The following is a 15,233-nucleotide window of genomic DNA, read 5'->3' on the forward strand; positions in this document are numbered from 1 at the left end:
CCAGTTTTTATTTTTGTAAAATCGTTTTCTTTATCTTAAAATGTAAATACTATTATGGTATACCATCCTGATTTTTTTCAAAATTTTTGGACCAATAACTAAACTTTTACATAAGTTTGAAATTTTCAAAATTAAATTAAAATTTTTTGGAAGCAATAGGCATGCAGAAAAAAATATATGTTGTTACCACAACCTTAACCTTTTCGCGCCGAGCTCCTTCGCGGGAAGTTGCTTTTGGCTCTACGAAGGGTTTGAGATTTTCTTTTTCGTCCCGTACGGAGTTTTTTTTCGGCTTGGGACTGACCAGGTAGTTGCTTCCTACCCTTAATGACCTTTCCTAGCTGGGTTCCGGACCCTTTCCTTGGCAACTGGGCAAATATAATCCTCGACCCTTTTCCCCGAAGGCAGCCCATCTCGGCGTACTTTTGCGGTCAGTTTATTGTTGCCAGTGCAATTTTAATATTTTTAATTGTTACTGTTGCATTAAATGTCAGTTCATCAATGTATTCCTTTCATTTTGCAATGCCTGTAGAACTTTTAAACGAAGTTCTACGGTTATTTTTAGGGTTTTCAGCAAAACGGCACTATATCATAGCCAAATGAGCTTTTCCGAGAAGAGTGAGGTTATCATCTTCCACGTACATATATCAGTAGGAGAATACTTGCACCAATGAGAGTACTTACAATATGAGAGTAATTACCTGGGTAAAGCAGTTCTTATTCCTGCAATGGTATGGAATGCTTCTCACAACATGTGTCTACGTAAAACATTCCCTATTGGTACTTTAAATTTACGAATTTTTAGGATATGCATTAATCAGTATTTATAGCGAAATTCGTTTACAATACCTTTGTATTCAAAGGTTGGTAAGAGGTTATTAAAAATAGCCGCTGTAATTTTGGCTCACGACAAAGAACTGAGAGAATCATACTTAATTACATTACGAGGGCTTTTTTTCATAGAAGTTAAATCGGATATTGTATCGAATTTCACCGCAAATGTACACTTATAATGTAGCTAACAGAGTAACGTATATTTTTAGATGTAAATCATTACAATATCGCTTCTATGAACTTGCTAGTAAGTTATATAAATAACAATTAAACATCTAACCTTAGCCTCTCAAAAAATTGTTCTAGGTGATGATCAACTCCGTTAATATGAACGCTAGAATTCCGTTTAAAATTTGGAACCAATCAGCAGAACATACAGAATGTAATTACTCGTATTGATTTAAAAAAAATGCAACATTTACGTTTTTAGTTTTTCCACCTTATAAACAAATAAGTGACCATGAGCACCTTCCTTGAGTGGGACACTGAGAGCCGGAATGGGCCGAGGTAATCCCCACACGGACAATAGGAAAGGGTCGGACCTCTCGCGCCGAGGGACCCTAATGGCGGTTGGGACCCACTTGGCATGCTTGACCGCGAAACCGTGAAAACACGGCCTTTGGCCTTTTGCTTTGAAAAATTCAAGCCGTGAAAAGCCGGCCTTCCTTCTTTAGCATCAGAAAATTCAGGCCGTGAAATCACGCCCTGCGTAGGGAAGAGGTTAAAGCATAATTCTAATTTTTTTTCAGATTTTTAAAATTGGTGGAACAGGGTTAAAAACAGGAATAACTGCGCTCTGCTATTTGCATCTATGTATTCCAGGAGGATATTTGATTTGATTGTTGAGAGCTATGATTATTGATCAGTTTCTAATATTATTGATCAAGAATAAACATTAACATGAACAATGCTCATAACACTTAGATTAATTGTAATTATTGTTTATGACCAGTCAAGCTTTAACCTTCAGTCGGGTGCAATGGATCTGACAGGCTCAGCGCAAGTGTTTTTTCACTTCTCCTTGCCAATAGGTTGCATAGAACCCTTTAGACTCATAGTAGCTGTTTGTTTTGGCACGCCATAGCCAGCACGCAAAAGCCTTTTGCTTTTCGCATCTATGCCAACAGATCAGTGGCGGATTATTAAGCATAATTAAGCAAAATAATGGTAAAATAAAGCGAAATAAAAGCACTAGTGGATATATAATATATCAAAATTAAAAAAACCCTAATCATATAGAATTCACATGCTAAAGTACATTACATATAATAATACTTAATGTGGTGGAGCCCTTCATTACGAGCGCCGTCACCAAGGTCAGCACCTGGTTGAGGTCATTGCCCTGGGACCCTGAGGTCCCTGCCGCTGCCGCCAGGGTACGCGGAAGATAGCGCCAGCAAGGCGCCGCGAGAGAGAGATGCTGACGAGAGGGCAATGGAGATGGACTATCTCGCGTGAGAGACATTGAACAAGTGTATCGCTTACCATCGCAATAAACGTGGTCGAAAATACTTTAGTGTGTTAATTGAGGCGAGGTTAATATCGCAACCCTAACCTTCCCTTCAGTGGTGACCCCCGGCGCGAATTATTTTCTCGAAAAAAAAAAACTTTTTTTTTCGAACCATGTGCGCGACCACGCCGAGTTCCGTTAGCCATGCCGCCGACATCGCGCGAATCCTTGGCCATCAAGTCTCTAAGTTAATATTTTTATTGTGATCCTGTGCTATGTGCGTGTGTAAATAGTTTTCCTTATTTTGTGTTTATGATATTGTGTTTGTGAAGATGCCCGATCCACCTGCATCGCAACCCGGCGCGGACCGCATCGCCGTTCGAGCACCACCATTTTGGCCGGAGGAGCCTTCTCTATGGTTTTCCCAGCTAGAAGGACAATTTTATCTTGCTGGCGTCAAGGAGGACGAAACCAAATTTTGGTTCGTGGTTTCGCAGCTAGATCACCGCTACGCGCAGGAGGTAAAAGACATTATATCGTGCCCTCCGACCTCTGATAAGTACAATACTTTAAAAAGTGAATTAATTAAAAGACTCTCCGCATCGCAGGAGCATAAATTAAAACTCCTCTTGGAGCATGAGGAGATGGGGGATAGGAAACCATCCCAGTTTTTGAGACATTTGCGGGATTTAGCGGGTAACTCCGTCACGGACGATTTCCTAAGATCGCTGTGGCTTTCACGTCTACCGAGCCATTTGCACGCTATTTTAGCGGCTCACGATGCCCCAGACCTCAACGCCCTTGGGTCCTTAGCGGACCGCATAAACGAAGTGGTCCCCCGTGCAACGGCTCCCCCTTCCCTCAGTGTAAGTGAAGTTGCCCCCACCTCCCAAACCTGTGCCGCAGGCTGTTCGCAGATGATGGCCTCCCTCATCGCCAGAATGGACGAGCTCACCCGGCAGGTAGGCGCACTCTCCGTCTCGGGGCACCCTCATTATCGCCGTCACAGATCCCGTTCCCGCTCCCGAAAAAGTGCCTCACGCCCCACGTCACCAGGCCCTCGCGACCCGAATGTCTGCTGGTACCACTGGCGCTTCGGCAAGGACGCTCACAAGTGCATTCCCCCCTGCTCCTACACTCCAGAAAACATCCCGGGCAGGTTGTAAATGCGGCTGCCGACCCTTGCCCTACTTCCAGCCGCCTTTTTATGACCGACGTGTGCACCAAGGTGCAATTCCTGGTGGACACCGGAGCGGACCTATCAGTGTATCCGCGCTCAATTGTAAAAGGACCACGGACGCGGACAGATTATCAATTGTTCGCCGCGAACGACTCAATTATTCACACTTACGGCTGGGAAACTTTAAATTTGAATTTTAACCTTCGTCGTGACTTCACTTGGCGTTTTGTGCTTGCCGACGTATCGAAGCCAATCATTGGCGTCGACTTTTTAACCCATTTTGGACTTTTGGTGGACGTGAGAAACGCCAAACTTATCGATGGCACCACCTCACTGCATGCCATCGGTAGCATCGGCGTCTACTCCGGGGACCAAATAAAAGCGGTTGTTGGTGAGTCCCGTTTCCACACCCTTTTGTCCCGTTTCCCGGAGATAACTCGCCCGGCAGGAACCCCCGGAAAGACAAAACATTCAACCGTGCACTTCATACGCACCACTCCCGGCCAGCCCGTATGCAGTAAACCCCGACACCTGGCCTCGGATAAGCTCGAAGCAGCCAAGAGGGAATTCGAGTTGATGGTGCGGATGGGAACCGCCCGCCGTTCAGACAGCAGCTGGTCGTCAGCCCTCCACCTCGTCCCAAAAAAAGGTAACGAGTGGCGCCCCTGCGGTGACTACCGCGCTTTGAACGCCCGCACTATACCCGATTGTTACCCCGTCCCTCACATAGAGGACTTTTCCTCTTCCCTTAGTGGAGCCCGAATTTTTTCAACTATAGATTTAGTAAGGGCATATAACCAGATTCCTGTGCACAAGGAAGATATTCCCAAAACCGCCATCACCACACCCTTTGGACTTTTCGAATTTCCTTTTATGTCATATGGACTCCGCAATGCGGCGCAAACATTCCAAAGGTTTATTGACGAGGTGCTCAGAGGCCTAGATTTCACTTACGCCTATCTGGACGACATTTTGATTGCCTCTAAAGACGAGGACGAGCACGAGCGCCACCTAAGCGAACTTTTCATTAGGCTTAGTGATTACGGTGTCGTTATCAATCCCTCCAAGTGTGTTTTTGGTGTGTCACAAGTGACATTTTTAGGTTATAGCGTAAGTGTTGACGGTACAAAGCCATTAAAAGACAAGGTTAGTGCCATTCAAGAATTTCCTGAGCCGGTGACTATCAAACAGTTACGTCAGTTTTTGGGTATGGTCAACTTTTATAGACGTTTCCTACCCAACGCGGCGTCATTACAGGCGCCACTCAATGATTTATTACGTGGTGGAGTGCGAGGAAATGACGAGATCACATGGACGTCCGAATTGCGCCTCTCATTTCAAAAGTGCAAAGACGCCCTCTCCAACTTTGCCCTCCTCGCCCACCCAGTTCCCTCCCTCCCCCTAGGCCTTTTCACCGACGCCTCGGATTTTACCCTGGGGGCAGTTCTCCAGCAACAAACCGACACCGGCTGGAAACCCTTGGGTTTCTTCTCCAAAAAACTCAATGCTGCAGAAAAGAATTATAGCCCATACGATAGGGAATTATTGGCCATTTACCGTGGAGTTCGCTACTTCAGACATACGCTCGAAGGGCGAACTTTCACGATTTTCACGGACCACAAACCATTAACATATGCATTTAAACAAAAGTCCGACAAGTGCTCACCCCGGCAATTCCGCTACCTTGACCTGATAGGCCAATTTTCAACGGATATCCGTCATGTAGCGGGGGCCGACAATATCGTTGCGGACGCCTTGTCCCGAATTGAGGAAGTGGCTCGTGGTATTGATTTTGAGGCACTAGGCCGTTCCCAGGAGACTGACGAGGAACTGGCCTCCCTTATCAAATCTGAAACAACTTTAATTCTCAAGAAAGTGCCAATCCCCGGGGGCAGTGTACATTTAATATGTGATACATCTACCTCAAACATTAGACCATATGTCACACCAGCTTTCCGTCGCCAAGCATTCGACTCGATACACAACCTTTCACACCCTGGAGTGAGAGCCACCACCAAATTAATGACAACTCGTTTTGTGTGGCCATCAATCAAAAAAGATTGCCGCCAGTGGGCTCGTTCCTGCATCCCCTGCCAGCGATCTAAAATCACACGGCACGTCTCCTCACCTCTTTCTAATTTCTCTCTGCCAGGAAGGAGATTTGAACATATACACATAGATCTTGTTGGTCCCCTCCCCATCTGCCATTGTTACCGCTACTGCCTCACCTGTGTAGACCGTTTTACACGGTGGCCTGAGGCCATTCCTGTCGAGGACATCTCCGCCGAAACTGTGGCACGTGCCTTCCTTCGGGATTGGTTGTCCCGCTTCGGCATGCCTCAGAGAATTACCACGGACCAAGGCAGGCAATTTGAGAGTGCCCTTTTCCGCCAGCTGTCCAATATAGCCGGTGCGGTCCACTTGAGGACATCAGCATACCATCCGGCAGCAAACGGTATGGTGGAGCGCTTCCACCGCCAATTGAAATCTGCCATCCGCTGCCACCAAACGCAGCAGTGGGTGGATGTACTGCCGGCAATCCTCTTGGGTTTCCGATCTGCGCTGAAGGAGGATATTCAAGCCACCCCAGCGGAGCTCGTATACGGCGAACCACTAAGTCTTCCAGGCGAGTTCCTCTCCCCAACCAGTGGCCCCACCCCCAACGCCACCTATTTCACCTCCCAGCTCCGGGAGCACTTTCGAGGCCTAAGCCCTCGACCAGCAGCACGCCATGGCACACGGCATGCCTTCATCTTTAAGGACCTGCCATCAACATCTCACGTTTTTGTGCGTCATGACGCAAGTCACGGTGCCCTTCAGGCCCCTTACAACGGTCCATACAAGGTCCTACAGCGGGATGGTAAAACATACAAAGTGCGTTTGCCAAACCGTGATGCTAACATTGCCATTGACCGCTTGAAACCTGCCTACATCATCTCCGAGGAGCCAATCATCCCTGAGGAGAGGAGTGAAATCCTCATTCCGACCACCAGGAGGCAGCCTTCAACCCAGGTGTTGCCATCTACCAGCATCCCTCCAGCTGATGGGCCAACTCCTGCACCCACAGCTCCAGGGGCAGAATATACGCTGCCCAGTGGCCGCCCTAAGAGGCGTGTCCGTTTCCCGCAGCATCTGCTGGACTACCACCTCTAACCTTCTCCAATTTTTTTTCTCCTCCACATATTTACCAATTTTCTGCTTTCTCTTTCTTTTTCCTTTTTTTTTCTTCTCCACGCTAGGGTTACTCACTGCCAGGGGGGTGATGTGGTGGAGCCCTTCATTACGAGCGCCGTCACCAAGGTCAGCACCTGGTTGAGGTCATTGCCCTGGGACCCTGAGGTCCCTGCCGCTGCCGCCAGGGTACGCGGAAGATAGCGCCAGCAAGGCGCCGCGAGAGAGAGACGCTGACGAGAGGGCAATGGAGATGGACTATCTCGCGTGAGAGACATTGAACGAGTGTATCGCTTACCATCGCAATAAACGTGGTCAAAAATACTTTAGTGTGTTAATTGAGGCGAGGTTAATATCGCAACCCTAACCTTCCCTTCACTTAATAGCTTAAAGAGCAGATTAAATCGCACCTTGCTGGATCGGTTTGGGGCAATATGACGGTATGTATAGCGGTATGTACATCGTAGATAAGATATCATTTATACATAAGATTACCCTAATAATTGTGCTTTAAAGTTCAAAGGTGTACTACAGACCCATGATAAGAGTTAATTATGTTATTTTACATCTGTTCCTGTTAGGCACATTGTGTTCCAAAATTGCGCCTGACGTAAGATTAAGTTAGTCTTCAAGCTTCGAGAAATACAAATTCTGCCGAAAATGATTTTTTTTTCATATCTCCTGACTCTAACTAACCATGAAGTTATCCACAGCATTAGAGCCAATTCCCTAATAATGCGAGAATATGACTGAATTTTCAGGGACCAGTTTTCGATGAAGCGATGACACTTAATCATTGTTGATGCCAGCAATAGGCATTCTCTGATGCTTAATTTTAATCGGTGAATGTGAAACAATACAAACGAGTCAGGTGCAGCACAGAGAGAGATAATGCGTTGGATAACTTGCTAAATGAGAGGCTGGTTTCCATAAATGTTATAATTTCCATGTGTGTTCCGCTGCATATAAAAGTCTATATGCCTGAACATATTAAGGGTTAGTCCAGTTCAGTGGAAATAAGTGGGACAGTCAAAGGATCTCGTCAGTCAACACCTGGTATTCGCTGAGATGGAAAGGGAACCAGAGACACCACATTCGGAAGGAGCATTGGTGGCATTTGAGCAATTATTTTGTTCCAAAGGAACCAGGCTGCTACCCTATGCCACAGCAAGTTGAGTTAGAGTCCATTTCCAAGTTGAGGAATGTGAAGAATTATGATTTCCTATAGTAAATAATTGACAGGGTTAAAGATTGTAATGCTAACGATAGTATAATGAAACATTTACAGTAACAATATATTTATAGAGTTTTTTCGATTGAAAACTTGCTCTTTTCAATGAATGGTATTATATAATGGAGATAGTTAAAAAATTATTTTGCAATAAAGCTTAGCTACTGTAACATATGAATACATTTTTAAATTGCAAACCCATTCTATTTATCGGTTTTTCAAACATGGACCGTTTTTAACTTCATCAGTAGAGTATTACATTAACACAAGAAGGACGGCAGGGATCATTTGACCCATTTTCAGAATTCAAAATTATTTTTCTCTTATTAAAATATTTTTTTAAATTTTGAAACTTTTTGACTTTGTTCATTTTGGTCTATATTTTGATAAATTAGTGAAAATTCAACAATAATGTTTTGTTGTAAATTTTTATGACGTGTTATACCTAGAAGGACGGCTAGGGGTCATTTGACCCACAACTGGTTTTCGCGCTATTTTCTTGCCCGTGGGCACTTCAGTGCCATGTATATCATATAATCAGCAAGAGGCTAGTGTGGTAGATGAATTGCTTTATTTTGAATCTGGAAGTACCCGGTTCAATGCCAGTTTCGTCCCAAGGGCTCCTATCTGTATTCGAAAACCTAGGCTTAGCGACTTGTTGTGCACAATCTTTCGATATTTTTTGGGCAGCAAAGGGAAATAAAACCTTTTCAATCCTTGATTTGCGTAAATTTATGTAATTATGATATTTTAATTTTGTTTTATTTATTGTTCAATGATTATTGTATTACCCACACCGGAAAATCGTCACGTATCCCAAGAATTGTTTTCCGTCGTCCAAGATTCAGAGCTCTTCGAGACATTATTTTCAATATCAACTCATCAGGTTTACGAATAACTTTCATTTTTCTGGCCTGACGGCACTGTCACTTGACCTAGCCCCTTTGCCGTGTGTCCAGCATTAGTGTCGCCTGACCCCGTCGGGGTTTGGGGCAGGTTGACTGCACGCTGCGTCCTGGGGAAAAATCCTGTCTTTTTTTTGAGAGAGCAGAGGAATTGGGTGGACTGTAATATTCTACTGTAAATCCTACCCTAGGAATCCGCACTTAGGTTGGAGAAGAAGCATTACTGCAAGTTCCTGGAAGATACGAATCAGGATACGGTAGGCGGTTGAGTCCCTGCCTTTCGAACGGCAATTAGCGTTACTCCTGAAAATTTTGTCCTTTTGTAAGAATTTCTAATGCTCTCCAGCTCTCTTTACTTCCAATGCAACTAGAGAAGATTCTACCATGATGCGCTTTCGTTTGTAGATTTTTTTGCATGCATATCAGTAGCGAGTTGAGGAAGAAAGTAAGAAGTTGAGAAATATATGAAGAGAAGAGAATCGTCGCGATTCAAATAGCTGTAGGGAATATTGAAGATCAGTCTGGAAGAGAATCGTAAACATCAGTTCAAGGACATTCTGACCAATCCATCAACATCTGCAAGTGATGGAAGCAACGACGTCCAAGATAGTGAATCCGATGGTGACTTTGGCGTGATAGAATATGCACAGCTCTATCCAACAAAATGCAGCTGTCCTTTTTTGAGGTATATTCCAAATAAACCAGACAAATTTGGAATCGAGTAATGGGTTTTGACAGATGTGAAATGAAAATACAGCCTAAATAAATGTCCATATTGTGGCAAAGATGATGATTGGCCATCAAATCAAGCGTTGGGGAAATAAATAGTTACTAAAGTGATCGTAACATAAGAATTCAGGAATAAATGTAACTTGTAACAATTATTTTCCATCCATCCAGCTGGCAGGAAGTCATAAAAAAATGGAAAACTTCTCTTGCATGGACGGTCTGAAAAAAACAGGCGTGACGCACAAATATCCATGACCCCTAAAATAGCCATGTAATCCATTCAACGCGAGTGTTCAAAAATACCTTAGGCCATACTCTTACGTAGAATCAGGCAAACTAGAATAATAATGTACTTTCACTCTGCAGCATAATCTCAGACGACACTATTTCCGAAACGAATAAAAGAATACCAGAGACCATCCTATTTCATAATAAAAACAAAGCGGGAGTAAATATGATGGATAGCATGTATCAATTTATTTACACGTCTCCAAATCCAACAGCCATATCTCCACGGGCACCAAAAAGAAGAAGGTGCCAAATACCATCAAATTGAATCATTCCACAAATTTCCTTTCCATTTTCCAAATTCCTTTTCTTGTGCAAATGGCTGGTGTCCTAACACCCCCTGCCACACGCTTTTAAGCGGCTTGCGGGTTAGTGTGTAGATTTAGATGTACATAGATGAATAAATCGTCCAATGAACGCATTCAGCGCAAAAAATATTTTGTGGAAAGAGCGCTGAAAACATACTGTCTGTCTGAGATTTACAACAAAGTAATAAGTTTAAAAAATTTTAATGCAAATTTTGTAAACCCAGTACCCCTATTGTTTAAAAATGTAACACAACTTTTTATTGAGTGTATGTATTTTCATTATTTGATTTGCAATTGACTACTACATACGGTTTAATTCATGATTATTTAAAATAATTGTTATTAACTTTTGACGATGGAAATAATATTTAATAATGTTAAATAGTGTTTTTAATGAACTGATTCAACAATTAATACGATTAAACTGAATATTGGTTGAAAATTAGGCGTTTTATTCCAAAATACATTTTAGGGGTCAAATGACCCCTAGCCGTCCTTCTAGGTAGCGCGAAACTCCCGTCCTCCTAGTGTTAATGCCAGTATATGTTCTAATGGACAATTATGTCTACAAGGAGAAAGAACATGAATAAAAATGTGTAAGGCAAGGTATTCACTGCAAGGAAATAATCGGACATAAAAAGTTGCTTGACACAGCTTAGTTTATGAAGGAATTTATAAGGAAATTAATGATGCGGTCTTTGTTAATGATATTTTGTGCCATAAATTCTGTACTTAGGCCATTTTACTCGGGACACATCATTGCGCAATCTTACCTATGAACAAAGGGGTAGTCAGAATTGCATTGAATAAAGGAGTGAATTCCCAGCCAGCACAGATTTGAACTTATCCTTGGAGAAATCAGATATTGTGGGGATAAGCTTATCCTCCATGTGTAATATCCCTTTTTTCCACGATTTCAAGCGTTTGGGGAGGGGATGTCATGGTACCATATTGCCAAAATTGGCCGCATAGCAGCGCTGAAGTCCTCCATTACCGTTAAAGCCATTATAGTGGCTTCGTGTTTACATTTTTGGTGTTGTGTATAGTGGTGTTTGTGAGTAAAAATCGTTGATTATTTTGTGTATACAATAATAGTTAAAGTGATAATGCGACCTAAGCATCATTTTTGTGTGCCTGAGTTCGATGTAGGCTACGACGGTACGTACAGTTGTGGCGACACATCAAAACATCCCGTATTGTCGTGGATATTAATGAAGGAATCATCGACAGTGCTGTGATTTGTTAACAAATGCGAGGTATTAGTGATCGTAATTGCCAAATTCTTGGGTATAACGGTAATGGATTTCGAATTTGTGCTTTTAGAAGCCATACGTAAGGTAATTCACCAGTCTCCTCTATAATGTGATGTAAGGAATTGAACAGTAAGATTTATGGTTTACCGATGAAGGTATAAGGACTGCTCCGTGTTCTAGTGTATTGTATATCGTTTCAAGATGAATCATTCTTTAAATATATCGTTTTTAGAGCAATAATTTTTTTTATTTTCCACCTTCTTCTAACGGATTTTTTGGTATGTTCCTAAACTTGCGCGAATGTGTAACATAGTGAAAAAAAACCTCATTGTGGAGACTAATGCGGTATTGGCTTTCGATGGTGAATGATTCAGTGCATTATATTTCATCGTGTATGTTATTATACAGTATTGTATTGCAGTATCCCATGTAGCATCAAATATCTCAGAGGCATCTCACGAGATATGATCTCATAGGCATACAGACCTCATAGACAGAGTGGTCATATATGCCTCGTGAGATGTCTCTGGCATATTTGATGCTATAAGGGATACCATAATATAATAAAATACAATGATGAAAAGTAATGCATTGAATCTTTCCTCATCGAAAGCCAATTTATGTTATTACGGTTATTACATTATTTTCACGTAGTTCTCATGAATCTCGCGTGGCAGCGCAGCGATCGTACGCGAAACAGCTGCCACCTAGCGGCAATTATACGGCGTAAGGATAGGCATATCTCCAAAAATGCGGAAGTGCATCTCCGATTTATCCCAAAAAACGGCGTGGATTATTCATACTTTATCTCTGCTTTCAGATAGGTTTCGTCACGGCATATATGTATAATATCCTCGTATTTAGGGATAAGGCAAAATCTGTGCTAGTTGGGTTTATACAATGCACAAGAGAATGCACTGCTGCTAGAGGAGAAAATAGCCCCTGCTCTAATTGCAGGCTCGGATTCTAGCAATTTCAACAAATTTTTCCAATGCTAACATGCGGAATGATTTGCCCTGTATATGACGGCCTTTATGTATACTCGAAAAGAGGATTCAATTATCACCGCTTCTGGTATTTTCACGCATTAAATAGGAAATTAAAGCTTAACACACTCAATGCGGATGCCTTGAATTCAAGGCATCCCACGCTAGCCTAGGACGCAGATGCCTTGAATACAAGGCATCGGTCCCGTTAGGTTTCTCGGCCCACCATCTGCCTCCGCGTCTTCTACTAGACCCTGCAATTGTGCCCAGCGTCTCAGTGTGTCTTCTCGTGTGACTGAATACAAGTCGCTTGCTTGCAGCAGATTTTTTGCCTTCTTTTTATTATAATATATTTATTATAATTTTATTATAATATTTAATATTTTCTTTATTAATAGAGCAAATTTTAATAATGTTGAACAATGTATGATTGTATACGATTAAGAAAGACATAATATCTGGTATTATTGCAAAATATTTTTCCGCGTGGTGGTGTGTTATGATAAATTTTCTCAGCATTGAGTGTGTTAACAGTATGTATGGTTATAAACAATAATTATGATTAATCTAAGTGTGATGGGCATTGTTCATGCTAATGTTTAGTTCTCAATCAATAATATTAGAAACTAATCAACAATCATTGCTCTCAACAATCAAATCAAATATCCTCCTGGAATACATAGATGCAAATAGCAGAAAGCAGTTTTCGGAATTACTGATTTTGGAAACATTTTTTATGGATTCAGTTGTTCAGTTGAACTTGAACCAAAATATCTCCTATCAGATAGGAAAGCTATTATTCGATGCAACCACAAAATTGTTATGTACCTTTTTACGGTTAATGTTATGTATCTACATCAATGTAATAAGCAACCATAAACTTATGTAGCAGAGGAGAAAACGGTGTATTGTACGCCAAAGTTCACTCAAATTATGTGTGAACCATAGTGAATTCTTAGCAATAATAGTTTTATTCAGGTGTAAAATTGATTACAATAAAAAATTCATAGCAATACGATGCCTATCCAAAATGTAATGCTTTAAGTAGTTGTTAGTATAAATTATAAACGTATTTAAAAACTTTGCGATGAACATTAGGAAGCTACTACGATGTAACGTATTGTAACTCGAGCTGTTGTGTGGCATCTACCAGACTCCAAAAACAACAAAATATCAAAATAAATTCCATAAATATGAGAAAACATATAATATTATTGGTGACTATTTCAGAATCATGTAATAATAAGATACAAGCAAGGAGTATGAGTTTCCTGACTATGAAAATACAATGTGGGCAAAGAAAAGAAAACGGCCTAGCATCTGGTAGACGCCACGCAACCAACTCAATTAGGTTAACTCAAATCAGAGACAAAAGCACTCAATGGAGAGAAAATACTCTCTCTTGAAACAGATGGGATATCAATCAATTAATACAATGAAGAAGTGATTCATTCTCCACAGCATAGGCGGATCCAGGGGGGGGGCACTGGGGCACGTGCCCCCCCCAGACTCTCAAAAATATGCAAGATTTTTAATACGGTCCCATTATCATTGCGTTCGTTTTGTATTACGAGGTATCCTTGTGCCCCACCCAGAACAAAATCCTGGATACGGCCTTGCTTGTGCCCCTCCCAGAAATATATCCTGGATCCGCCCCTGCTCCACAGTATGATTTAAAGACAAAAAAACACAAAAGTTCAAAATCCTTAGAAAAGTTTGAGACATCATCATACTTGAGACTCAGCCCCAATTCCCTTGCGAGTGAACTATGGTATGGGAATGATGTGCACAGGCCAATGAGGCAGGAGGTGAGCAACCAGTGACATCACTAACTTCATAAGAAACCATCCCGTAAAATGTTCAGAACTTGGATGCTTTGTAGCTGATTCCTCAAAATTTAGACAGACAAAATATAAGGTCTTTTGTTATCTTATTTTCAAGTGACCATATTCATCCATACCAATCGATGAATTGTTTGTTTCACCATAATTAATGTTGAGGGTCAACATTTTTATCAAAAATATTCCTCCAAATACAGAGACTACTTCATATTCAATGTATGAATCATGGAAGCCATAAAATTCAGTTTTTGAGTAAAAGTTCCATCATCATACCTGAAAAATACCATCGACGTACACTAGCATTTTCTCTCGGGAAGCATATGGCACAAGCAGGGCAGACAGGCGATCTTCCAGAAGGAATCCTGAGTTGTCGGCCAATCTGTGAAGCAAATGCTTCAGCAATTTCCTCTTGCTCTCACAATCAGGTTCACCAATCACTATAATGACACATTAAAAAAATACCAACACTAACAATACCTTCAAACATGTATTTTTGTCTCACTTATTTTGCAAACACATCATTCTTTTCATCATTCATTCATCATCATCATCATGTGACAACAATAAGATGATGGGTTTGACTCCCTTCCATTCTCTCATCAGCTAACCTTGTAACATTTAACAAGTAACAAAACACATAACCTTGATTCTTCTGTTCTACATCCTTCATCACCTATTCCAAATATATCATCCTAGACCATAGTGCCATAGGCAGGACTATTGGCCAGGGGGCAGACAGGTTGAGCAACAAGTATACGTAACTGGGGGGAGGGTTTGATGAACACAATTGTAAAATGCTTGCAGTTCCACTTGCTCAGGATGGGAAAAAATTCTCCCAGGTGTGGCATTGCCAGTCCTCCCCTGGCTATGGCTCTCATCCTAGACAATCCCTTCCTTCCATTAGTTCTTGAACGATAATTTTCATCAGGCAACCTGCACTTCATCAACAAGTTTCATTAGACCAAGGGTCTTCAACCCGCCTGGCTAATTTCTTGCGGACCCTGAAGACTAAATAACATATTGTATTGCAAACCAAATATCGACACGCTCATAAAAA

At 41.8% G+C, this 15,233-nt stretch overlaps 1 protein-coding gene across 1 annotated transcript in view; it reads right to left on the bottom strand.

Annotated features, from left to right (window-relative positions):
* The window catches only part of LOC124163477 (dynein regulatory complex protein 1), a 114,983-nt gene that overhangs the window by 24,794 nt on the left and 74,956 nt on the right, over nt 1–15,233 (bottom strand). Inside the window, exon 9 of the mRNA XM_046540411.1 lies at nt 14,450–14,613. Coding sequence (XP_046396367.1) covers nt 14,450–14,613 — 164 coding nt within the window. The remainder of the gene's footprint in view (nt 1–14,449; nt 14,614–15,233) is intronic.

Source organism: Ischnura elegans, chromosome 8 (genome assembly GCF_921293095.1).
Source record: "Ischnura elegans chromosome 8, ioIscEleg1.1, whole genome shotgun sequence".
NCBI lineage: Eukaryota > Metazoa > Arthropoda > Insecta > Odonata > Coenagrionidae > Ischnura > Ischnura elegans.